This window comes from Stenella coeruleoalba (assembly GCF_951394435.1).
Source record: "Stenella coeruleoalba genome assembly, chromosome: 15".
NCBI classification, from domain to species: Eukaryota; Metazoa; Chordata; class Mammalia; order Artiodactyla; family Delphinidae; genus Stenella; species Stenella coeruleoalba.
The window spans coordinates 57521194-57547541 of record NC_137161.1 but is presented as its reverse complement, the minus strand read 5'-3'; the positions used below and the strand labels follow the sequence as shown (position 1 = coordinate 57547541).

The window sequence follows — 26348 nt, the reverse complement described above, 5'->3', positions numbered from 1 at the left end:
TGTTCCTATGTGGATATTCCTGAGCGTCCACAAGGATGTGAATTCTTCCTGCTGCAGTGTGCCGAGAACTTTTTGTCACAATATCCAGGTTTGAATCCTGGCACTGGTACTCACAGGCTGTGTGGCCTTGGGCAAGCACTGGATCTATCCTGTGTCTCAACTTCCCCATCTGGAAGATGGGGAGAATGACCCACCTCTCACCACCTTCCTTGGATTTTGGTGAGGATTAAATGAGATAATACATGTTAAGAATTTAGAACAGTGCCTGACACATAGTAGATACTCAAAACCCTCGTGGTTAGCCATTGATATTTTGTGTGCCTTAAAGAACTGGGGGGGTAGGGAGGAGCTTTCTTTCCTTTATAATCCATTATCAGTCAAATAGTTCTACTCTAAGTGCTGGAAACGAGGATTAGTTGGAACAGTCAAGTTATTTAAAAATAGAGGATTACTAGGAAAAAGCTGAACATGTCAAACAACTGGTGAGTTGTTCAAATAAATTATGGTAGGTTATACAGCATTATATAAAATATGATTCCACTTTTTTGAAAAAGTATTAATTCATATATGACCAGGAAAAGATTTGGAAATTTGAACACCACAGAGTTAATAATGACTAGCGTTGAGTAGGTGGATTGTGGGTGTTGACGAAAAAATTAATCAATAGTCGATCTAAAGAAGAAATAGAGAATTTTATTCAAGCCAACCTGAGGATTATAACCTGGGAGAGAGTCTTTCAGAAAATTCTGAAGACTGTTTCACTTGTTAGAAGTCGTTATATACGTTTACACAGTTATTATCAAGACAAAGGATCATACATCAGAATGGCACACTGATATTTGACATAAAGTTCACCAAAGATACGTAGTCCAGATAAGCATGTATGAAGCGAACAACTGGTCACCACGACCCCTTACAGGATTGGGAAAGGAATGTTAACTTCTAAGGAGTTATGTTGCTGGTATATGAAGAAGGGTAATGTTGATCTTTACAGTTGAGCAGGCATTCCTGCCTTGAAGAGGTCTGGTTAATGTGTAATTCAGATGCACAATGCACGTTAGGGAGGGCCCAATATGGGCAGGGAGTATGTTATGCTTAAATTTTCTTGTCTTGCCTCAAAACATAAATTTTATTCCATCATAGGTTACCATAGGTACCCATTGGAGTTCTTAACAGAAGCCAACCTGGGCTAAATAAGCAGAAAAGGAAATTGTTAAAAGTGTGTTGGGAGCCCCAATCCTCAGGTGAATGTCTCAGCTTTCAGGGGCATGACCTGAACTTGTCTGGTTGGCTTGCCCAGACCCCTGTGTGGATACCAGGAACTTGACCCTGCAACCACTATGATTCCTGAATGTAATTAACTCAACTCTGAACCCTAGGGGTGGCCAAAAATAATAATCTTTAAGACTAAATGGTCATTAGCTCAGAAGAATGTACAAAGTCCTTCTCTTCAACTCTGAGTCTTATGTTCCAACTCATGGAGTCCTCAGGTGGGCAGTTCCTCAATCTAGTTCACTTGGTCTCTGCTCCCTGGTGGGCAGGTACTTCCAGTTGAATTTCTGAGGCTTCCCAGTATAGTCAAGTCTCTTCATAGTCATGAAGGAGTAAAGTCCCCCAGCCCTTGATCACCCCTTTGTACCCTTTCTCTCTTCTCCTTGGAATAGGCCATTTGTCTTTTTTTTTTTTTTTTTTTTTGCGGTACGCAGGCCTCTTTTGTGGCCACTCCCGTTGCGGAGCACAGGCTCCGGACACGCAGGCTCAGCGGCCATGGCTCACGAGCCTAGCCGCTCCGCGGCATGTGGGATCTTCCCGGACTGGGGCACGAACCCATGTCCCCTGCATCAGCAGGCGGACTCTCAACCACTGCGCCACCAGGGAAGCCCAGGCCATTTGTCTTTGAAGCCCAGTGAGTATCAGGACCATCAGACCCTTCTTCTACATTGTAGCACTTTTCAGTATGAAAGGATTTTGGGGAAAGGGTTTATGGGAGAGATGGCCATTGGTCAGGAAGGATCTAGACATCCTCATGGAGGAGGAGGCTTCTGAAATGAACCTCAGGGGATAGCTGTGATATTCCAGGCAGGGATAGGATGGAGAGAGGGCAGTGCAGGCTAGAAGAGGGAAGCATGTGATTTGGGAAAAAGTGATTTTTTTGAAAACAGCTCGGTCGACACAGTCATTGGTCTTGTTTTCTGTTCTGTCAATAATGCCCAAGTGTATTGCTTGACACTCGGTAGGCATTTCATGAATATTAGATAAAGTAATGAATGAATGAATCAATCAATGACTAGTCACAGGTATGGGGGAGGGGGAGATCTAAAGCCCAGCTGGGTGGTCATGGTTTAAATTCCTAAGGTGGGTTGTCATTGACTTTGGACAACAACATGGTTGTAATTCCCCAATTGAGTCCTAAGTGATGCCAGTTCCTAGCAGTGGGGGGAAGGGGAGGAAGGAGAGATCCCTTCTGTTGCCCCACCCAGGGTTGGAGTGAGAGACCTCCAACCAGCTAGTCCTTGTCTCTTTAACAGCCTCCTAGAGGCCAGGTTCTAAGGCACAAGCCCTTAGGCAACTGGCTCTTGCCTCCCTCTCCAGGTTTACCTTCCTCTGTTCTTCACCTTGAACATTTCTGAGAAGGAGAAAAGGAGCCCCTGATAGCTGAGAGGTGGCCTGGTATTCTCCTATGGAACAGAAATGATTTCACAGATCACCAGCACCAGACACGGTCACCCTTGGCTGTGATGGGTTGAGACCACTCTGCAGTTATGTCCGAACCACAAAAGTGACCAAACTGTCCCCATCCTGGCTAATATGAGTGAGTGTTGCATCTTCTTCAGTTACTGTTGTAGCCTTCCTTTCCTGCTTTCTAGATAACATTAAGATACCCAGTTATAGACACAATATTCAATCGGTTAGTAGCAAGTCACCAACCCTGGTGGCACTCAAGAGAGGGTATTATACAGGGCGAAACACCAAGGGGTGGAGATCACGGGGGACATCTGAGAATTCTGCCTGCTGTGGCAAATCATTAAACCTTCATTTTAATGAGCCTACTCCCACTGTGCCCCCAATGATTCAGGCAGGTGGAAGGGGAAGACCTATAAGGAGACAGTGTAATGGGGTGGAAACCTTTACATATGGGTCCAAGTCCTCCATATGGGACTTGGGGCAAGTTACTTAAACTTTAAAAGTTTTAATATCCCCATTTAAAAAATAGGAGTCATCATAATAAATGATAACAGTAAAAACTACTTCATAGGGCTGTTTTGAAGGCTGAGAAAACACGTAAGGACTAGCTGGAGCAGAGTAAGCAATCAGTACACGTTAGGTATCATCCTGTTGTGCAATACTTCCCCCCCCTCGCCGCTCCCCGCCCCAGACTGGAAGGAAGGTTTTCAGTCCTTCCTGGCTAGATGGGGTGTCCCTGTTTGGGACTTCCACGGCCCCTTTGCCCTCTACCAACACAGCTCTTCTCTGTTCATCATGTCTTCCCCATTGGACCCAGAGTGTATTAAGGCAAGGTCCTGTGTCAGTTTTCCATAAGCTAGGTTTTGCTGCAGTAACAAACGACCCCCAAAGCTCAGTAGCCTCCAACTGAAAAAGTTTGTTTCCTTCTCACATTGCATGTCCATCGCGGGTTGGCAGTGGCTCTGCTCCATGTCATCTTCACACTGGGACCTGGCAGATGGAAGAAACTCTATGTGGAACAGTGCCAGTCTCATGGCAGAGGAAAAGAAAAGACATAGTGAATAATGTGTCGGCTGTTAAATCTGCTGGGAAGTGACACGTGTCAATTCCATCTGCACATGTGTGGCCAAAGTCACATAGTCATTACTGAGTTTGATAGGATGGGGATGTAAAAATCTTCTTGTGGGAGGTAATCTCAAATCTTTGGCAAATAGTGTTAAAATCCACCATGTAAATCTTATAAAATTCATTTTATGAACAATAACAATACTAATAGCAGCGAAGTACTGGGTGCGTTTCCAAGTTCTTTACATAAATTAACCCACTGAACCCTCATAACAACCCTGTGAGGAAAGGGCTATTGTTATTCCCATTTTATGGATGGGGAAACTGAGGCACCGAGCAGTTAAAGTCCCACGCCCAAGGTTGCAGAGTTAGGTGGAACACCCAGAGTTGGGTGGGGAGAACCTCCAGGGTTCCCTCCAGGCTGGGAACCAAGTGGAGGTCCAGGAAGGAGCCATAAGGCAGAATTCCCAGATCCAGCTGGGGAAATGTGAGGCTCCTTCCTCCTCTGGCTGCTTCTCAGTGACCTCCCTTTGCACCAGGCTACATGGGGCCCCATCCCTTCCAGTAGCTTACGTGCAGCTCCCTAGATGAAATTCTGTGTTTAGGGCCTGCTGAACACTGTAAAAATGTCAATTAACTTGATTTTAAAATGCTCCCAGTCTCATTAACAACAAACTATTAGTGTCGGTGCAGGCAGTCAGGGCTAAGAATAAATAATATAAATATTAAAAGGTTTCTGGTGTCATTAATTATCAATAATAAATTATACCCCACCCCCACCCTCTCGCTGGCTGCCAGGGATCCCAGGAAGAGTTATTACTAGAAGTCTGACATTTGGCTTATTCATCTGCTGTAGAGAAGGAATGCAGGCATTGAAGACTCAGGCCCCAGGAATCACCGCTCTCGTGACCTCTAGTCTGATGAATTTAAGTTGTTAGCAGTCCTGCAGTAGACCGTAATCACAGTGTGGGCCATAAGCCAGCTCTGACCCCGGGCAGGTGCCCTATCAATGTCTGGTGAATGAATAAATGAATGAAATTAGAGTTTTGAGCTTATAGTTGTACCTCTGAGCATGCATTTGGGCTCTGCTCCTTCCTAGCTGTGTGGCCCTGAATGAGTCACTTCACTTCTCTGTGTCAGTTTCTTCTGCTGTGAAATAGAGTTGATAGTACTAGCAGCTACTTCACAGGTTGCAAAGATGAAAACAGAATATGCGTGTTAAAGCTCCAGGCACATAATAAGTGCTCAATGAATATTAGCCACCATCATTATCTTCATCTTCATCATCATCATTATTTTAATTATAATTGCAGCTCTGTGCTGGAGGAGCTTAAAAGTTTTCTGGTTCATCCCCTCAGAGAAACATTCTGTAGCCATTAAAAATGATGTTTGCAGGGACTTCCCTGTTGATCCAGTGGTTAAGACTCCAAGCTCTCAATGCAGGGGGCACAGCTTCGATCCCTGGTTGGGGAACGAAGATCCTGAATGCCTCATGGCACGGCCAAAAAAAAAAAAAGATATTTGCAAAGACATTTTAATGACAAGGAAATAATGCTTACTTTAAGTTTAAAAAAACAGACTGCAGAATTTTATATGCTTTGTGGTTGTGGTGATTTTAAACAGACAAAAACAGGATGGAGATACATCAAAACATTATTGGTGATATTTTTCTAGGTAGCGAGTCTGGGTAGTTATTTTCTTCAGTATATTTTATGTAGGTTTTAATTTTTACAATAAGCATATTTTGTTTATTATGAAAATTTCCCAACTCACACAGAAATAGACTAGTATTATGAACACCCATAAACCCGTCACTTAGATTTAGTGATAGTTAACATTTTGCCATATTTGCTTAATCTTTTTTTTGGATGAAATATTTTAAAGATACTGACATCATGTTATTTTATCCCTAAATATTTCAGTGTGTATCTCTAAAAAAATTTTTTTAAATTTTCCTACCTAACCACGATACCATGACCACATTTGGCAAACTTAGGAATAATTCTTTCATGTTATCTAATACAGGCTTACCTTGTTTCATTGCACTTCACTTTATTGTGATTCACAGATATTGCATATTTTACAAATTGAAGGTTTGTGGCCACCTTACATCAAGCAAGTCTATTGGCACCATTTCCCCAACAGCTTATGCTCACTTCATGTCTCTATGTCACATTATGGTAATTCTTGCAGTATTTCAAACTTTTTCATTATTATTATATTTATTATGGTGATCTATGATCTGTGATCTTTGATGTTACTACTATGACTCGCTGAAGGCTCAGATAATGATTAGCATATTTTAGCAATAAAGTATTTTTTAGTTAATGTATGACATTGTTTTTTTAGACATAATGCTATTGCACACTTAATAGACTACATTATAGTGTAAACGTAACTTTTTTTTTTTTTTTTTCTGTTTTTGCGGTACGCGGGCCTCTCACTGTTGTGGCCTCTCCCATTGCGGAGCACAGGCTCTGGACGCGCAGGCTCAGCGGCCATGGCTCACTGGCCCAGCAGCTCCACGGCATGTGGGATCTTCCTGGACCGGGGCACGAACCTGTGTCCCCTACATTGGCAGGTGGACTCTCAACCACTGCGCCACCAGGGAAGCCCAAAAACTTAACTTTTATGTGCATCGGGAAACCAAGAAATTAGTGTGACTTACTTTATTGCAATATTTGCTTTATTTCAATGGAACCAAACCAGCAATATCTCCTTGGTCTGCCTGTACATAATCCATATGCAGATTTCCCCAATTGTCCTTCAAAAAAAAATTTTTTTTAACAATAGATTTGTTTGAATCAGGATCCAGTTAAGGGCCATACATTATATTTGGTTGTCACGTCTCTAATTCTCTGTAAATGGAGCATAACATAGCCCTGCCTTTGTATCCATCACATTGACCCATACAGTTATTCTGTTGAAGGTCCCAACTTCTGTATTTACCTTTTCTTTGTGGTTGCATTGCTTTTGTAATATGAAAAACAATGTGATTAAAAAAAAAAAATACTCCCCTCTGTAGTTTCTAGCCATGCTCCCAACTGTGTAAGCAATAGTAATAACTACATTTTCCTTGTGCCAGGCATGGTAGTCAGCACTTTATACTATACTATTTATACTATCTTATTTAATTCTCATAATAAACTTGTGACGTAAATACTCTTTTTATCAATCCTATTATATAAATGATGAAAATGAGGCACACAAGTAAGATTACTTGCCAAGGCCCAATTGTCAAGCAGATCAGCTCTCAAGCCAACAAGCTTAACCGCCATGTGGTATTAAAAGAACTGAAAGAGGGACTCCCCTGGTGGTCCAGTGATTAAGACTCCACGCTCCCAATGCAGGGGGCCTGGGTTCGATCCCTGGTCAGGGAACTAGATCCCACACGCATGCCGCAACGTAGATCATACGTGCCGCAACTAAAGATCCGGTGCAGCCAAATAAATAAATATTAATAAAAAAGAAAAGAACTGGAAGAGTTGCTGCAAACTAAGAAGGAAGGCAGGGAAACCAACTCTGCCTTCCCTGGGGATGCTACATGACGACCAGGAAGCAGATTCCCCGTGATGCTCGGGGACAGGTCTGCAGGGAGGCGATGGAGTAGTGTCTGCAATGATTAAACCTGTTCTTCTGTCAGAACTTGGAGCTGCTCTGGGCATCTCTAGGGTTTCCTTCTGCTTCCTTTTCTTCCATTCTTAGCAGATTGGAAGGGTCCTAGGAAGTTGTGCTATTCCTTTTCTGGGCTTGAGAGTCCCTGGGTCTGTTTTTTATAGGCAAGGAGACATCAGACCCAGAAAGCAGCCCTCAAAAGGGAGGCTCCACAGCTACCAGGGTAAAGGACTTGTGGATTCACCAACTATTCCATTCCTGGGTCTTCATTCATGAATATTCTGGAAAATCAGGCAGTACATAGTGTGTTTTAGGAAAGAACACTGGAAGGGGACATTCAAGCACCTGGGTCCTTAGGAAGATTTGCCTCTTCCATGGACAGGCTGTGTGTCTTTGTCTATGGCACCCAGATTCCCTGAGCCCAAGTGTCCTGTATTATATCTGATTTAAAGCTGTCAGTTCGATTTCCATTGTGAGGTTGGTATAAGGACTGTGTGAGGATAAGAGTGGGAGTAACGACAGAGATGTAAGAGCTCCTCTCCAGGGTGTACTGCAGGAGTTGCAAATTCAGATGTGCACACTGTCTAGGTAGGTAGCATGTGGTTCCCAGGAAAGTTGTCATGTTCCAACAGGACCCCAAAGCCATGGTTGACTGATAGATCAAGGCCTTGGCAATGGACCTAGGTTACCCTGGGATATTTGGACTTGGGGAAAGAGGGTGGTGAGTCATTCTTTCCTGTGGGTTTAGGTCCAAACTAGGAACAGGGGGCATTGATATGAATGCTCTCTCACTATGAGGAAGACAGTTTGGTGAGGAAGGTGAATACAGTGAGCAAGTGAGAGGGAGAGAGACACGGGAGACCCAGCTTCCAGTTGTTCTTGGGATCTGACTGCATCCCTGAGGTTTGACCGTTCAACCATTTCTGGCTTCTCTGAGCCAACCATTCCTCCTTTTCTTGGCTTAATGGTTTTGAGATTGTTTCAGAGGAGAAAGCTAGAATGTACAGAAGCTTGGAGACCATCTCCTGGTCCCTCTACCTCATTTCACAGCTAATGCTTTGTTAACCACCTTGCTTCAGGTATCTGAGCAAGTGAGCAGCAAAACCAATACAAGAATCCAGGTCTCCTGACTTCCATCTGAGGGCCTCCCCCACCTCTCCACTCTGCCTCTTTTCTATCTGGGCAGCACTTCATAATGACACATGTTAAAACACAGTAAGTCTTACTATTTACTGAGTATATACTAAATTCTTCCCTGTGCTTGGTGATTCTCATGCATTATCTTAATAGCAGCCCAGTGAAGAAGCTATTATTTTTCTCATTTTGCATAGTGGAACACTGAAGTTCAGAAAAGTTAAGCAACTTGCCCAAAGACCACAGGTAGTAAGTCACAGAGCCAGGATTCAGACTCAAGTTCTCGTGCTTAATCATGGTGCCCTGCCCTGTCTTTAGCTTCCTGCTCTACTGAGAGTGGCAGTGGCCACACACTCCTTAGAGCCGGTTCCCTTGCTGAGCCTATGACTGTGCCTGAGCAGCCCCAAGAGATCTGTCATTTCCTGTATCCTGTGGCCACTGGCATGGGAGTTCTTGGACTTGTATTATTTACCTAAGAATTTTCAAGGCTGCTTACTGCTTAGGTAACAAATACATCTGAAAATATGGATGGAAAATTGGCTTTGCTTACCCAAAAGTGGGGAGAGCTCTAGGCATTCTTGGGAAATGTTGGTGCAAACGTGTGTGTGCAAAAGAGGCCTAGGTTTTTCTCATCATCCCCATGGTAGAGGACGGAATTCTTGATGTCTCCCTGCTAAGGTGGCTTTGGTGCAGAGCAACAGAAGTATGCCCTGTGGCGGACAGGGATGGCTCACTAAGGTCCTTTCCAAGTTCACAGAGATGACAGAGGGTAATCTATCCCGAAGTTTCAACTTCTGATCATTAAGAACCACCTGGGAGGGACTTCCCTGGTAGTATAGTGGTTGAGACTTCGCCTTCCAATGCAGGGGGTGTGGGTTTGATCCCTGGTCAGAAAGCTAAGATCCCACATGCCTCGTGGCCAAAAAACCAAACATGAAAAAGAAGCAATATTGTAACAAATTCAATAAAGACTTACAAAGAAAAAAAGAACCACTTGGGAGGCTTGTCAAAAATGCAGTGTATCAGTTGTCTGTTGCTGTGTAACGCACTGCCCCGAATCTTAGTGGCTTAAAACAACAACAGTTAGTTTGCTGAGGAATCTGCAACTAGGGCAGGGTTCAGCAGTCATGGCTTGTCTTTGCTGGGGCAGCTCAGCTGGGGACTGGAGGATCCACTTTTTTTTTTTTGAATTTTAGAGCTTTACTACAGAAAACAGTGGCATCAGCATGACATGAGTGTGGTGCTCCAAGGACAATTATGCTTCAAGGACAGAGAATGACCCTGCCTGAGAAAGTTGCAGTGTTACACCCCCTACTGGACTCTTAATCGTCCTCCCCACCATGTTGAGATGGTTACGAAATTCCGGAGCCCACCTGGGCAACACCCACCTGGGCAACGGGACCTGTCTCAAATAAGGAAAGGCATCTGGGCTGTCCCACTCGTACCCTATAGAAGGAAGGTGTATGTGCCTCAGTCAATCAGTAAACAAAATTTTCACCCCGGACCATTATTTTGTTTTCTGGCTATAAAAACTGATCAATAGCATATGTTTGGGCTTGACTCTCCCAGACTGCTAGGAAGTTGGCCCGCTGTTCTGGCAGCGACCCTTCCCTCTAATAAATTCTGTCTTCTTTACATTCTGCCTTGTGTCTGGAAATTCTTTTCCAACCCGCGTTCAGACCCCAACATTTGGTGGCCCGTACGGGGCTCTCCAGGGTCATCTCTTTCCCCACCTCCTCTCCTCATTCCTTGGGACCCTCTGTGAACAGGCAAGTTGCTGTGGAAGCAACGGAGGAACTCTGGCCAGGGCCACACCCTGTGTGTTCCGAAGGCTCCACGGTTCACTTTGCCCCAGTAACTGCCGCCCAGAGCAGGTGAGGATCCCTCTGTTTTCCTTCCAACTGAGGACTAGGCTGAAGGGTATCATGCGGGCACGGGTAAGGCATTTAAAAGCCATTAGGGTGCCTGCTGCTTGAAGACTCCCATGAAAGGATAAGGGGGTCCTGGAACGGACCAGGCTATTAGAGCGCCTGCCCCCAGCAAGACAACTTCCATGCAACGCGAGGCACATTGTGGATGAAGCAAAATACACAGCTCCCAGTCTCTTGGCCACTGCCTCCTCCGTAGGGATAGAAGGCGGAATCCTTAGTCCTCTTTTCTGTCGCTTCTGCTTCTTTCTCCTCAGCTCGGACTGACTCCAAAGGACCTCGCCGCCTCTAGGTCTTCCCGGGAGCTCCTTCCCATCCCTGAGAGTCTAATAACTGTGAGTCAATTCCCGGCTGGCTTCCGGGGATTCCTCTCTCTGGTCACGGATGCCCTGGCCGCACGGTTTCTCACTGCTCTGGCCACCTCAGTCGGACGCAACCGCTGAGACAGTCGGCATTTTTGTGCCTAAGTCGCACGGAGCCGTCACTGGAAGAGCTCAGCAGCCTGAAGCGTGGCGGGGAGAGCAGGATCCACTTTTAAGATGACTCATGCACCTGGCTGGCAGGTTGGTGTGCTTGTTGGCAGGAAACCCTGCCAGGGTCGTGGGCTGTGGGCCTTGGTTTCTCTCTGTGTCAGGCTCTCCCTTGGATGCTTGGGCATGGTGACTGGGTTCCCAGAGTGAATGTCCCAAGAGAACAAGATGGAATTACACTGCATTTTTATCTAGCCTCAGAAGTCACTTAGCAGCACCTCTGCTGTTCTGTATTGGTGAAGGGAGTAAAAAAAGCCACCTAGTTTCAAGGGTTCATAAACTCAACCTCTTGATGGGGAAGTGGCAATAGTGGTTGCCTCCAGGGAGGGAAGCTAGGTGGCTGTGGGGAGAGAAGAGAGGGAGGAGGGAAGGGGACAGTAGAGAGAGACAGATGAGAGAAGGGGGATTATGTCCCACTGCAGGGTTTTGGCATGCACATATATTACCTTTTGTTTACAACATGAATAAAAGGGCTAAGGTGGCAGGGAGTAGTGGGTGGTTATGTTGATGTGTGAGCATGTGTGTTTCTGTGCTCAGTCTGGGCAGGTATGGGTGACACAGTTAGAGCAACAGCTCCAGTGGGAAGCAAAGGAGAGGATTCCTTCCTGGCCAAAGCAGGGCCCCAGGCTCCAGGGTGCCAGTACGCTTAGTCCCAGAGATACACTAGGCTTGACCTGGTCCATCTCTTCAAATGGAAAGGGATCCAGCTGTCCCCCAGGGGCTGTGGGTCCCCCTCTCCCGCCCCAGTGACAGCAGAAACACATCCATAGGCAGAAATCACAAAAATCCTTTACCTTTTCACTAAGAGCAAAACAAAACAAAACTCCAAACAGACAAACAAAACAAAACAAAACCTCCGAACCTCACAAATAACTTCATTCAAGAAAGAAAGCTGGGAAGTAGAATACCCACCATTTATTAAAGACCCCACATGTGCCAGATGCTTTACCTAATTTAATTCTCACACAACCGTGGTTTTGCAGAAGAGGAAAGAAACTGAGGCTCAGGCCGGCAGAGTGACTTGCCCACGCTCGCACAGCTAGAGGCAGGTGCAGAAGTGTGGTTCCTGCCAGGTCCCTTGGCGCCTGGGTCTGGCTGGTGAACGTCAGTCTTTCGTCCTCTCCCTGTAGCCCAGACCCTTGGCTTTGCCTAATGAAGAGAAATGTTCTTGATGCAATTTGGATCTGACCGCTGGACTTGGCGACAATTTATTTTGTGACTTCCCAGTAAAAATGGAGTTCTTTTTTAGGAACAGTGACTCTCGGAGGGCAGAGCCAGGAAGTTTAATTGGGTGAGAGGCAGCAGCAAGTGTTGGAGCAGGGAGTCGGGAAACACCTATTCCAGTCCTGCCTGTGTGACCTTGGGCAACAGTGCTAATGCTCATTAATAGTAATAATACCCTCTACTTATTGATCTCTTCTTATGTACCAGGTGCTGTGCTGAGCAACTCAATGTCACCTGATTTAATCTTCGCAGCAGTCCTGACAGGGAGGGAGGTACAAATATCATCCCCATTTCGTAGGTGAGGAAACTGAGGCTTCAGGCATTGAGCAACTTTCCCAAGGCCACCCAAATAGAAGGGTTACATCCGAGATTTGGGTCTGGGCGGGGGGCTTCCGGAGTCTGTGCTTTTACCATTGTGCTATCATATTGATACACATAGGAATACAATACAGACACTGATAGTGGCTAACATTATTGAACATTTCCATGTGCCCATACACTATTCCAGTCACTGAATACGATATATCATTTTAACCCCCAAAATGACTCTGTGAAGTCGAAATTATTATCATCTCCATTTTTTCAGATGAAGAAACTGACTTCTCACGTGTTCAGTGAGGGGTTGGTTTTTCTCCTTCCGCCGCATGGTTGTTGTCTAAGAGCTGTCACTTTCAGACAAAGGGTTAAGCTAGGCATGGACTTGGGTCATGTGGAGTGGAGGCTGGCCTCTGATGAAGCCCCTCCCTCTCCCTGTCAGAGAGAAGCTGGGGTGGGGGTTTGCAGAGGAGGTTGGGTGGGTGCTGCTGGACAAATGGCTCACCTGTACCTTCTCTGGAGGCTGGAGGCACAGGCCGCTCCCGGGGCTCACCTGGGCCTGGCTTCTACCAGTCCGGGATGGGCAGCCAGGCTCCTTGGCAGAGCGGGCTACAGCCCGAGGCTCCTGGGCCCCACGTGGCTTGGTGAAGTGTGCAAGGAAGGGAGGATCTGCCAGCGCGTCACCAGCCAGCTCCCCGCCGGGCACCATCTGGGACGCACTGAGCCGGAGAACAGGGCGGCCAATGGCTGCCTCCTCTACCCTGCGGGCCTCACCTCCCCAGCACACAGCCCAGGGAAGGTGTCAGGATGTCAGGAGACAGAACATCCCAGGGGAACTTCTTGTTTAGTCCCAGAGGGCCCTATCTGACACGTTAAACGAACATTTGTCAAACCTTTCCTGTGGCCGGTACTATGCTAAGTGCTTTGTGTGCATTGTCTCATTTAATGTACTCTACGCACCCCCATATCTACGTACTATTATTAGCCACATTTTATAGGTGAGGAAGCTAAGGCACAGAAAGGCTGGGGGACTTAGCCAGGGTCATGCAGCTGGTAAGTTTCAGAGCCAGGGTTCAGAGTCCAGTTTTTAAAGCCTGGCTGGCTCCTGAGTCTTGGATTCTAATCTTTGCTCAGTCTCTTACTGTTGAGTAATTCTGTTCAGTGCCCTGCTCTTTGTGGGTCTTCAGTTTCTTCTTCTGTGTGTTGCAGGGTTGGACCACATTTTCACAATGTGTTCATCAGCCAGGTTCCAGAGTTCTGTCAGGAGCTGTGGTGTGGGTGTGAGTGGGGTTGGGGAGGGGATGAGGAGAAGCTGAGGATGAGCATCAGACCCCCAACATCTTCCCGCTTTTAACCTGAGAGCAAACGCCACTTTCTGCTGCTCCCTCGGTCAGGATTGTGTGTGAGAGGTGGCTTACAGAAGGGGCTATGATAAGTTAGAATACTAGCAATTGCTGATCTGACGTTCTTGTACCCCAAGAGAGGAGGAAAATAAACCGCAGAGAGGGTAAAAGACCTATATCTAAAGAGGACCAGCAAGCTAGTGACTTGGGCCGATAATGTATTTGCTGAAAGTGCAGGTTCTGGAGCCAGACACAAATGGTTCAAGTCCTAGCTCTGCCTATTACTAGTGGTGTCCTTGGGCAGAGTCGGTTCTCGACTGCTAGACAATCCTGTTTTACTACCACGAACTGCTCCAAGTGGGATCGTTGAGGCCCTGAGTTATTCCACCGATGGAAGAACTCAGCAACTGGGTCATCTTTCTTTTAGCTCTTCACCCCCAACCCCAACTGCCAGCTCAAAGGGCCCAGGGCACCCAGACACGCCTTTGGACCTGACCAGTTTATGATGCAGATAGTGGGGGTCCCCAAGGACTGTCCCCCCACCCTCCACAAAGGAATAATTTGTAGTGACTTTATATCTGGCAACCTCTACTGGAATTCACGCCCAACAGAGTTCATGGGTAGGGAAAGGGCTGGGCTTGGGAGAAGAAGACATAATAAGAGGCTGTGTGTGACCCTTACTATTGATAATCCTTCAACCAATGAAGGATGAGGAGGTGGATGAGTCCCCTGATTCCTTGCCACCAAGTGGGATAATTAGGGGGCATAGTCTTCACGGTCTCTTAGCCGGTCTTCAGCTAGATTGGGACTTAGTTGAGCCCAGGTGCCACCCTCCCGTTAACACACCCTTGATTGGCTTCTTCTTTTCCCACTTCCTCCTGGGCTTCCTGGATCACCTCCCAAATAAATCAAGGTTCTTAGCTCCTATTTCAGGGTCTGCTTGTGATATTGTGATTTATAACAAGACATATATATTTGGTCTTTGTTGTTTTAGGCACAGAGCTCCTAAAACCCTTGGAATTTCCTAAGTGAAGAGATTGGAAAGGTGTCTTTTGTTGGGTTAATGAGGCGTGTTTTGGAAAGCACCTAAGGATGGGCTGGTTACATGCCAGTGGAGCCAACCACGTGATTAGAGGGTTGGCTGTCAGGGGAGGGCAGAGGGTCTGGAGATTGAATTCAATCACCAATGGCCAGTGATTTAATCTCTCATGCCTATGTAAGGAAGCTTCCATAAAACCCAAAGGCACAGCTACTAGGTTGGTGAACACGTGGAGTTGTGGGGAGAGCGGTGTGCCTGGAGAGGGCATGGAAACTCCTCGCCCTTTTCCTATACCTTGTCTTATGTATCTCTTCATCTGACTATTGATTCATATCCTTTAATATTCCTTGTAACTAACGGGTAAATATAGTGAGTAAACTGGTTTCCTGAGTTTTGTGAGACACTCTAGCAAATTAACCAAACCCGAGGAGAGGGTCGTGAGAACCTCGGTTGGTCTGAAGCACAGATAACAACCTGAACTTGCCATTGGCATCTGCAGTAGAGGGCAGTCTTGGGGTTCAGAGACCTTAACCTGTGGAATCTGATGCTGTCTCCAGGTAGACAGTGCCAGAATTGATTTCAATTGTAGGACACCCAGCTGGTGTCTGAGAATTTCTTGGTAGTGTGGGAACTACCCCCTCTTCCCCGGCACTGGAATTGGTGCAGAACCTCTACTGCTCTTGGAGGGATCCGCATTAAGACATAGCCTTTCAGGAACTTCACTGCAGTGCTGGGGGAGGTAGGGTGATTTTACTCCCATTTTACTGATGAAGAAACTGAAGCCTGGAGAGGTTAATGACTTTTCCCAAAATGGTAGATTATAGGACTCCTGACTCCTAAGTCAGTATCCTTTTCTCAGTGGTATACCTTGGTGCCTCCTAGCCACCTCTGATATAAGGGAGGACACTGGGTTGCTTTGCGTAAAGATCAACAAGGAATGGAATCTTTTGCTGCTGTCTTCATTTTAGTTCTCAAGACTAGCAGTAGATTTGTTTAGAAAAAGCCTTGCCCTTTGATTAGAACTATTTTCCTTAATGGGTTATGGGAGCAGAGAGGGAAGTTCAGCCTTTTGGTTAAGATATTATGGAAGGGTTAACTAGTGCCTTGGTTGATCTCAGGGTAAAGACCTTCAAGAAAAGACACAGAATCATAGAATGTCAAATGTGGAAGGCAGCTTTGAGGTCATCCTGGCTAGTCTATGCCTTTCTTTTATAAATGGGAGAACTGAGATCTAAAGAGGAGAAAGTCCTTAGGGTCAGCAGGTAACATGGAGATTAGGATCTGAGAGAAAGTAAAGGAAATACAGGGAATCAGAGTCAGGTTGTGCTGAAATCAGGACTCTCTGGGAACTTGCTCAGTTAGAAATGGCAAATTGGAGTCAACTTTATTGAGTGGATGGGGCTACCCAGAACACCTTGAACCGAGCAAGCTTGTGAAGGTCAATCTAAACTGAGAGAACCACTTGAAGAATTGGTTAGTGTTGTCTGCCTTGGCACGGGACATCTGCCACTACTAAAAAGACAAGGTCAAGAAGTCCGGGACCGTGGTTAGCTCAAGTGTTGGTGCCCATAGGCTGGAATTTGGAGGGACGGTGAAGGTAGATCACCAGTGGCAAAACAATGCCTAAAGGTGGTGGCTAGTCTGGAGTTTAGGTTACTCCACTCCCCCACCCCCCAAATATTTTTTTGCTCTATCCTCCTCTCTCATACTGCCTTGATCCCAATAACCTTGTAGAATGCAAACACACACACACACACACACACACACACACACACACACACACACACACATTTTATTTTACACAGCAGACAATTAAAGCAAAAATTCTGGATCCTGCTCCAAATTTTGTCTTTAGCATTTTGTCTCTCCTAGTACTAAAGTCCCACTTGAGTCTCACTTTCCCCATATGCAAAATAAAGGTGTTGGGCCAGCTCACTGATTCTCAAAAAGTATTCAAAGAAATAGTATTCCCGCGGATGGTAGCAGCTATTATGTGTAATAGTTTTCCATGATTAATTTCTTTTAGAATATTGCCAGACTAATAAAAACATTTTTTTAAACTGCAAAACATCTCCGATCTTTGATAAGAATTCACCTTAAAGTTACTCAGGTAGGCAGATTTCCCCAGACTTACTTGAGAACAGAAAATACACTATACACAATAGTCTCTAAAGGTCTTTAGCTTCAAAATGCTATAATTCTTTACCGAGTTCCTCTGAGATGCATAATCAATGATTGGCTTGTTTTAGTTCTCTCCCATAGATATGATATGGTGGTTGATTTTTAAAAAAAATTTTTATTAAAAAATTTTTTTTAACATCTTTATTGAAGTATAATTGCTTTACAATGGTGTGTTATGGTGGTTGATTTTTAACCACAGTGTTTAAGTGGCTCAAAGCAAATGGCAACCCTGGGGGTCATTTCTTTAGTTGAGCGTTTGAAGATAAATCAATTGAATTGAGAACAACTAAAACAATTTGTTCCTTAAGACCAGACTAGGTTAGTTCAGTTACTTTAATGATGTAAATAATGTGATAAAAGCAAATGGCAAAATGGACTGCAGAATATTGTTGACTAGGGGGCCTTTTTTGGGGACATAGCCTTTGTCAGCATAGCTGCTATGAAGGTTTTCCATCTCAAAGTCTCAAGTAGCAAAATCCTACTCAACATCCTAAGCTGTGTGGTGGGTTTAGCTTTTCATCACAGCATAGGATAAAGTGGTCATGATGACATACACTGTTACAGTCTCCATCCACAATGTGATGGAGTTCTAGGTACCTGATCCTAAGTGGTTCTCCACACTGGGGAGATGTCCAGCCTGGGGCGACTCCAGTTGCCTGTTCCTTAGACTGTTCCTTCAAATGAAGGGCTGGGTTCTTTCTCTATTCAAAAGAGGTCACACCTGTTTGATCTACCTTTCTGCAAGTCTGGTCACGAATAACTTCAAACTTTCCATCTCAATAGTTTTCATCAAAGACTATTTTAGAGTCAGCACTGATATTCAAGGATGGAAAGCACGGTGGTTAATAACCGGGGCATCATCAGAATCATCTATGGAATTAAAACAAACATGCTTGGCCCCACCTGTGGAGATTGTAATGGAGAAGTTCTGAAGTGGGTGCAGGCATCAGTGTTTTAAAAAGCTCCACAAAAACCAACCCACATGTCCATCAATAGGAGACTGGATATGCAAAGTGTGCTGTATTCATACAATGGAAAGCTACTCAGCAATAAAAAGGAAAATGCTGCTGTTACGTGCAGCAACATGGATGGAGATCTCCCAGACATTAGGTTAAGTGAAAAAAGTCACCAAAAAATATACAATGTAGAATTCTGTTTATATGAAGCTTGAAAATAAGCAAAGCTAGTACATGGTGTAAGAAATCATATTGGTGGTTTCTGCTGGGAGGAAGTGGAATTAACAGCACAGGGACACAAGGGCACTTTCTGGGGGTAATGAAAATATTCTATACCTTGTTTTTGGTGATGGTCTACACAGATGCATACAACTTCAAAATTTGAACTGAATCCTTAAGAGATATGCATTTTATTGTGTATAATTTATACCTCATTTAAATAGAAAAAGCCTAACTTCCCTGTAAGTCCCCAAATTAGGGTCCTGTACCTGTGCCAAAGTCCAAGAAATGATCATCTCCACCCAAGGGATGGGCCTAACCCAGCTCAGCCCAGTTACAGCCTCAAGAAATGGAACACTTTCCTATTCTTTGTCTTATATCACACAACTCCCCATTCTAATTTACCCTCCAGTATTTCTCCCATCCTTTCTCTGTCTTTTGGATGATAAAACTCTGGAGAACTCAACATACAACCACCAGCTTAGTAATAAACACATAGGTCTCCAGGAACTGTGCTTCTTTGCTATTTCCATTTCAGTAGCCACATCTGCATTCCTGGAAGGAGTCCCTTCCGTCTCAGGCCACCTTGTAGTTTATTGAGCACCTACTATGTGCTGGACCTTGGTGGCTCCTTTACCAAGAGCTGTTTCATTTTCTTTTCAAAATAACCCTGAGAAGTTGATCTTTTTTACTGTCCTCCCCATTTTCCGGATTAGCAATCAGGCTGATTAAGTGGAGGATGCAGGGTTAGAACAGTGATTGCAAAACCCCGTACAATTTAAGACCTCTTTCCCTCCAGGGCCTGAGGGGAGAAAAGCAGAGTGTTGGAAGGAGAGATACAATTGAGTTTAAAAGGGATAAATGTCCTTATTTGGCATTGCTTTTCATACCCAGTTACCAGAATTCAAGCCAGCCAGGCCCCACGCACCCAGGCAGCCCCGTGCTCTCTGGCTTGCCCCTGCTGGTAGCTTAAAAGTGACAGCCTCAGGGCGACTTTGGTTTGGTATAACTTAGAAAACAAGAAAGAAGCAAGTGGAGGATATAGAGCTGTCTTTAGTTTTAGGATTCTGGCTCCCTGAGATCAGAGGAGTGGGTTCCTGTTCGGGGGTGGCGAGGCACAGGGAGAAGCATTGGAGCAGATTCTGTGGTGTGTGTGTGTCGGCGCGCCTGTGCGTGGAGGGGGATTGCTGCACCCAGCGCGAGGCACTGGGGGAGGAGGAAGCGGTAACGAAGATCTGAATAATTGATTCCTCAGCCGCACCAGACACCCGGGAGCGGGCGGAGAGCGTGGTTTCAGCACGAAGGACAGCGGCGCGCGCCTCCGCAGGCGCCCCCGCCTCCAGCCAGCCGCCTATCCTGGCCTTAACGCCGCCGTGCGCTCCGGAAGCCGGTGGCCGCTCTCTGCGCCGCTGCGGCTGCGGGGGGACTGCGAGGTCTGCCTCCACCGGCCTCCGCGGGGGGCGGCTGGTGACGGGAGACTCTTTGGCCCGCCTGAGCTCCAAGCCTGTCGGGCTTTCGCGGGGGCTGCTGCGTCTCGCCGACTGAGAACAAGTCCCCAAGTTGGCGTGGGGGCGCCCCTGCCTTCCTCCTCCTCTTCTTCTGAGGCGACCGCAGCAGAAGCACGCCTCGGGAGCCCGGTTTTGCCAGTGCTGTGAACCAGGGTGATCAGGAGCTCTCCGGACTCCCGCCGGGGAGTCGGAAGCTGAACGAACGCCTGGAGCGGAGCTGGCCTCGCAGCTAAGGGCTAGAGAGAGCTGCTTTCCCCCGCGCGCACCTCTCTCAGCCGGGGACCGCGGGGATCCCCGGCCACACGCGCGCGCGCGCGCTCCCACATCCACTCACACACACACACACACTCGCCCTCACACACGCACCAGCCCGGAGCCTGGGCTGCGGAGAGGGCTCTCGGGTGCGCTCAGAGGATCGGGCAGCTACTGTCCGGAGTGGGACAGGAAGCCGAGCTCAGGCTCTTGGAGGGAGGCGCCGAGGGCTTAGCCGGAGCATGGGGTCGGGTGAGCGCTGAGAGTCGCGGCCGCAGCCATCAGCCCTGGAGATGACCAGGGGCGGCCACTGCTGAGAACTATGTGGAGAGAGGCTGCGGTGAGTGCCGGTGCGGGACGCGGGGCCTGGGCGGCCCCTTTGGGAAGAGGACGGTGGGAGGCCTTGATAGGAGGGGGCGGCAGGACCGCAAGAGGGTCGTTGCGTGGGAAAGATCGCACCTCCCTCGGGGATCCGGTACCGCGGGAGCCGGAGTCCTTCCCTCCCCCTCTCCCCTTGCCAGGCACATCGCAAACTCAGCCAGCCCCCCCACTCAACCCCCATTCCCTCCTCTTTCTTTCCCTACCACCCCTTGCTGAGCAGCTCCTGGCCGCACAACTCCCAGCAGCCGGCGCCGGGGAGGTGGCAGGGGGTGAGGGTAGAGGTGCTGTGTTAGCTTCTCGAGGGTGGCCAACCTGGGGCTCGGGTTCTCCTGTGCGCCCCAGAGTGGAGCTCTCCATTTCGGCCACAGGGTCTTAGGATCCGCACTGGGGGCGTCTCGGGCACGGAGCTTCAGCTTCACATCTCCGGTCGAGACCCGTGTGCGCACAGAGGGGCTGTGAGCATTGCAGACTGCAGCCTGTCCCCCCATCCTTCTCCCCCGGCCCGTGGGCTGACCCTGCCTCTCCGTCTCTTCTCTACCCTGGTAGAGCCCTGATGCAGAGCCTCCGGCTGGGATAGCCGCCCCCCGTGGGGGCGATGCGGACAGCGCGGGACAGCCAGTGGAGCGCGCGGGGGCCGCAGCATGCGGTAACCCGCTAAACCCGGTGGCTGCTGAGGCAGCCGAGATGCTCGTGCGCGCAGCGCGCCCCACTGCATCCTCGACCTTCTCCGGCTACAGGTACGTCCCAGCGGGAGACCTAGGCTCGGTGGGCCAGGGAGAAGGAAGACTCGACCGGAGGAAGAGCGGGAGAAAAGATCTGGGGAAAGAGGGAGAGAGAAAGCGGGAGAGGGAGCACCGGTAGCAAGGCGCGGGAGGAGCACCAGGGGGCGCTGCGGCTCCGCGCTCGCGGTGCTTCAGCCGAAGAACGCCGAGGCCGGTGCGAGTTCGCCCTAACTTCCCCTGGTTCCAGCAGCGCCCGGCCCGAGGGGCGCGTGCCAGTGCTCGCGTGCACGACTGTGCTGGTATTTGCAGACAGGCGCGGCTGTGCACCTGGCGCGGTACATGTATGTGCACTGGCTGAGGACATGTGCGGACTCCGGATGGCCGTGGGCTCCCCTATTGCGGCCTGCGGATGTGCGCAGAAATACGCGCGTGCCTGTAAGGGTGTGCAGCCCACTGCCCACGTGCACCTAAGACTTGGTAACAGACCTGAAGTGGAAAGCCTGGGGTGGTGAGTGGGGGAGCGCTGTACAGTTCACGTCCGTCGGAGAGCTTCTTGGGAGCCAAGCTTCCCCCGCCCCTCCACCCCCCCCCCCACGCACGTTCTTTGCCAGCTCCCACGCGTCGGTCTGCTGGGGGAACGTGCCTGGTCTCCAGAATTCTGCATTGCACATGGCGCGCGTGAGAGAGAGAGTGTGTGTGTGTACATATGCGCGCGCGTGTGCACGCGTGCGTGTAGGGGGTTGGTCCTAGGGCTGCTTGCACTTGAGTGAAAATCGCTTCATGGCCCCTCTGCGCAAGGTGGGGCAGACCCTAAGTTTCCCCCAGGCACGCGGGATTCTCGGGCACACAAGCGAGTGTCCTCACTTCCATGCGCTTAGGGTGTACCCTGAAGGAGAGGTGCGGGGTCTGCTGCGGGTGTCCAGTGGAGCAGGTGGGTGCTGAACCCCGCAGGTTCGCAGGGGGCGGGGTCAGCCAACTAGCTTAGAGCGGGAGCAGGGTTGCGGAGTCGCTCTGTAGCCTCCGCATGCCGGGGCTGGCTTGTAGTTTGCTCCCAGTGAGCAGGGGGCGGGGTGTGAGCTTACTTTCAGGGGCAGTGATCCAAGTGGTCCCACTTGGCGGGTGCGGTGGGAGACGTGGGTAGAGTCGGAGATGGAGAGGAGGCTGAATGCGAAGATGGATTTAGGGACAGATACGGAGAATTAGCTCGGATTGGAGTTGTGGATAGAGTTGGAGATGGGTCAAGGGACGTGGATGGCTTCGAGGATGGGGAATGGATTCAGTGACTCCAACAGCTCTCGCTGGCGTGCTTTCTATACCTGGCTCCTAGAGCAAGGGGCTGGGTTGGTAAATCCTTCCGTCTAGAACCCTCGCACACCGCGGCCCTCACTCTTGCTCTCCACCTTGCAGGGACCGTAAGTGGCGACTATGGGCAGACTGGGTTATTGGACCCTGCTGGTGCTGCCGGCCCTTCTGGTCTGGCGCGGTCCGGCGCAGGGCGCGGCGGCGGAGAAGGGTCCCCCGGCGCTGAACATCGCAGTGCTGCTGGGTCACAGCCACGACGTGACGGAGCGTGAACTGCGAAACCTCTGGGGCCCCGAGCAGGCAGCAGGGCTGCCCCTGGACCTGAACGTGGTAGCACTGCTGATGAACCGCACGGACCCGAAGAGCCTCATCACGCACGTGTGTGACCTCATGTCAGGGGCGCGCATCCACGGCCTGGTGTTTGGGGACGATACCGACCAGGAGGCCGTGGCCCAGATGCTGGATTTTATCTCCTCGCAGACTTTCATCCCCATCCTGGGCATCCACGGGGGCTCATCTATGATCATGGCTGACAAGGTAAGGCTGGGAGGTGATGGGCTGCCAGGACTGGAGCATGTGCCAATCATATGGTGGCCACCGCAGGTCTTCGGGAGCCCCTGACCTCTGTCTTAATCTGAAAGGGGGTTGTGACCACTGACCCTGGTGAGAACCAGGTCCTGCCTCTTCAACCTGGAATTGAATGGAAATGCTTATTACCTTGCTTCTGAAAGTTGGGTACTCAGAGACACCGTGGGTGTGCCAGGAAGAACTCAGGAAATGCAAAAGTATGATGGGGTGGTGGAATGCTTGGAGATTTCCAAATAGTGCACAGAGATGAGCTCGGGAGCACGTGAAACAATAAGGCTTATATTCCTATAATATTAGTTTTACCTGTTTGTGTTGTGGAAAATGTCTATTTTTTCCCCCTATGGTGGTAAGCAGCTAAAACTATTTTTAAAGGATCAAACATGGGAATGTTGTAGAATAAAATGCAAAGTTTTTAGGTAAAGCAGAAAAAGGCAGAGAAATGTCATGTTTCCATAGATCTCTACAATTAGGGGAAATAGGGTGGAAAGTTTGAGAAGCCCTGGGCTAAAGGCACACAGGACCGTGTCTCTCCAGGGGAGTGGCCGTGAGTGGGAGAACTGACTGCAGACCCAGAGCATGGAGGGTCTGGTGTTTTCCTACATGTTCCTTGCGAGGGACTGACAGGGGCTCCAAGGCCCTCAGATGGAGGGGTTGGCTCCCAAGGATGGGTTTTGATGAGGTAGTCGGAGGGTGTCAGAATGAAGGAAGGTATGTCCAGATGTCTTGGCTTAGAGTGAGAGGGAGGGTCTTTCTGTGGACCAGCTGGGAGTGTTTCTGTGGAGAAGAGGGGAGAGAGGTTTGAAGATTTGACTGAGATGTTTTGAGGCCCCAGTTTGAGAATTGTACAGAAGTGCAGGTGGGAAAGGTGAAGCAAGGTGAAGAATGAGAAAAAAAGGGAAGGGTTGGTGTTGTGGGTGCTCTGTGCCTCTATCTAAGCCCCGGGAAAGAAATGGAGGGGATCAGGAAGAGAAGGGTGAGTGTACTTGTGTGCCGTGGTCCCCAGACCTGGGACCTTCTTGTAGCGTGTTCCTTAGATAGCAGGAGACATCCTAATGGAGCAAGCAGACATTTGTCATAGCACTTTTCTTCTGACACTCTCAAAGCACTTTTACATTCATCAAATCAGATTCTGCTTCTGCCTTAGCAATTCCCACCAGCTCCTTTGGGAACCGTATTAATTCTTTCAGGTCTCCTGGGCTGCAGCACATTCAGCCGAAGTACACAACTGATGCAGTATCTTATTAAACATTCATTTTAAATGGTTTGCAGCCTAGCAGAATTCCTGTGTGTGGTTGAGTATTTTCCCAGCCATCTCTCAGTTTTGGGGGCTCCATTCTGGGATGAAAAAAATAGGGAACAGCCATGTCCTGCCACTGATATATGACCATTTCAGAACGGGCAAGGCCATTAGAGCATCCTGTAACTTTCAGACGAAGAGACTGAGGCATAGAGCAATTAAAGGCGTAGCTAAGACCACCTGGTGTGTGATGGAACTAGATCTCTGGTTTTCTGGCCCTCTGGTTTCTGATGAAGGCCTGAAGAAGGAGAAGAATAGCATTGTCCAGCAGTGTTTTGGAGTGTGATTTTGGAATTTAAATATTACCACCAATTCCGTCTCCCTTCTGAAGTTTTGACGGAAGGAGCAACAGCCTCCAAAAAACAGTAGCCAAATTTGAAAGTGAAATTTCTGAATAGACTAGGGCCCAGCACAATCATTGGAGAAATATGGTAAAAAATGAATTGGAGAAGTGACTTGAGGCTTAGGCTGGGCTGGCAGGTGTGGGGCTCGGCTCTTACCTGACTTAGCCATCCAACTGTAGGCAAAGAAGTAGGAAAAGAAGTGGACTTATAGTTGAGCATCCCCTTCATATGCAGTGACCCTGTCCATGTCAGGCTCTGACTTACTAGACCAGCAGTTGCTTCTCCCTTGAAGGGGGTACTAGGAAGGGAGTTTTGAGAAGTCCAGGGAGTATGGGTGGAAGCATCTTCCCCTCCTGTAGAATGAAACTGCCTTATGGGGATTGGACAAGAGTGTGACTCCACTTAAGAGTAAAGAAGAAAAAGGGAATCAGGAAAGGGCAAGAGGAAGATGAGAAAGGACATTTTCAGAGAGGTCAAGATTAGAGAGGGATTTAAGAGGGATGGAGAGGAGAGGAATGAAAGGGTCCATTGGCTCAAAAATGGTGAAAGGAACTGGATATTCCTCATTATTGTTGGGGCTTTCCAAGTTGGTCTTGATGGCAGGGAATCAGGGAAGTCAGTGGGATAACATTGGGTGTATGTTGGGTCCCATGTGTGGGATGTACAGGTGATGTTGAGAGGAGTTGAGTTAAAGAGTGGTATTTTGAGAAACCTGGTTGTGTTAAAAAAGGAAAGAGATTGTCTGAGATATGAACAGCCCTTCCTTCCATTAGTAACACATTGAGTTGGCTTGTGCCTTTGCCACCTGTTTCTTGCGGAGCTGAATGCTGAGTGCAGTTTGTTTGGCTCTGAAGGAGCATCGTGGGCATTGCCTAAAACTCCATCTTGTTTGGTTGGGTGTGCCAGTGGTGTTATGGCCACAGAATCTGAATCTCCCCAAACCGATAAGACCTCTCTGTCCCCTCTTAAGATGATGCTCATTCGTTAAAGCCCAGAACATACCTGTGTTGTTTGCACATCTAAATTGGTAACATGATAGTGTCCCTGTGGATTACAATGACAGTTAATTTGATTATCAGTTAAAGTGAGCCTCTCCCCACAGTTTTTACCTTTTCCTCAGTCTTCTTGACCCTTGAAAAAAAGAACAAAGCTTTGTAATAATAGAAAATGTGCTAAGTGGCAGATTTCTATGGTTAATTTACAACGGAGATGTTAATTTTTGCTTTTATCACTGAGTGGTCTTGAAATATAATTAATTTAGAGGCGAGAATAATGCTTAATGTAGATAAAGTTCTAATGTTATCTTGGTTTGGCCATTTTGATCCCGTTCGCATGAAGTACACTCTGGTTGTAGTATCAGCCCCTGGTAAATCAAGCGCAGATGCTAGACCTATACATTTCTGCTGAGTGTCCTCACCTCCTCCTCCCCTTCCCCCTTATTCCTAACTGCTTCATGGGGGAGAAGGTAAGGCTTACATTTTAGCTACATCCATCCATGTCAGTTACTGTGTGGGTTTTGCTTTATATATTATTTCTATACATACCTCATCTCCTCTACTGGAGTGTAAGTTCCTTGAGGACAGATTTTTTAAAAAGTGAATATGTATATTTGAAATAATGATATTCCTCCAACACAGACAGTTTATAAAAATAATTCTTTTCATTATAGAGCACTTAGAAAGTATATTAAAGCTTAAAGAAGAAAATAAAAATCTCCCTT

The 26348-nt window shown here is 47.9% G+C and overlaps 1 protein-coding gene across 3 annotated transcripts in view; it reads left to right on the top strand.

Moving 5' to 3' along the window:
* Positions 1–26348, top strand: part of GRIN2A (glutamate ionotropic receptor NMDA type subunit 2A) — a 446460-nt gene that overhangs the window by 51673 nt on the left and 368439 nt on the right. For all 3 annotated transcript variants that reach the window (XM_079944201.1, XM_079944202.1, XM_079944200.1), the window contains exons 2-3: positions 20922–21112; positions 22505–22936. In XM_079944201.1, coding sequence (XP_079800327.1) covers positions 22523–22936 — 414 coding nt within the window. In that variant the 5' untranslated portion in view covers positions 20922–21112; positions 22505–22522. The remainder of the gene's footprint in view (positions 1–20921; positions 21113–22504; positions 22937–26348) is intronic.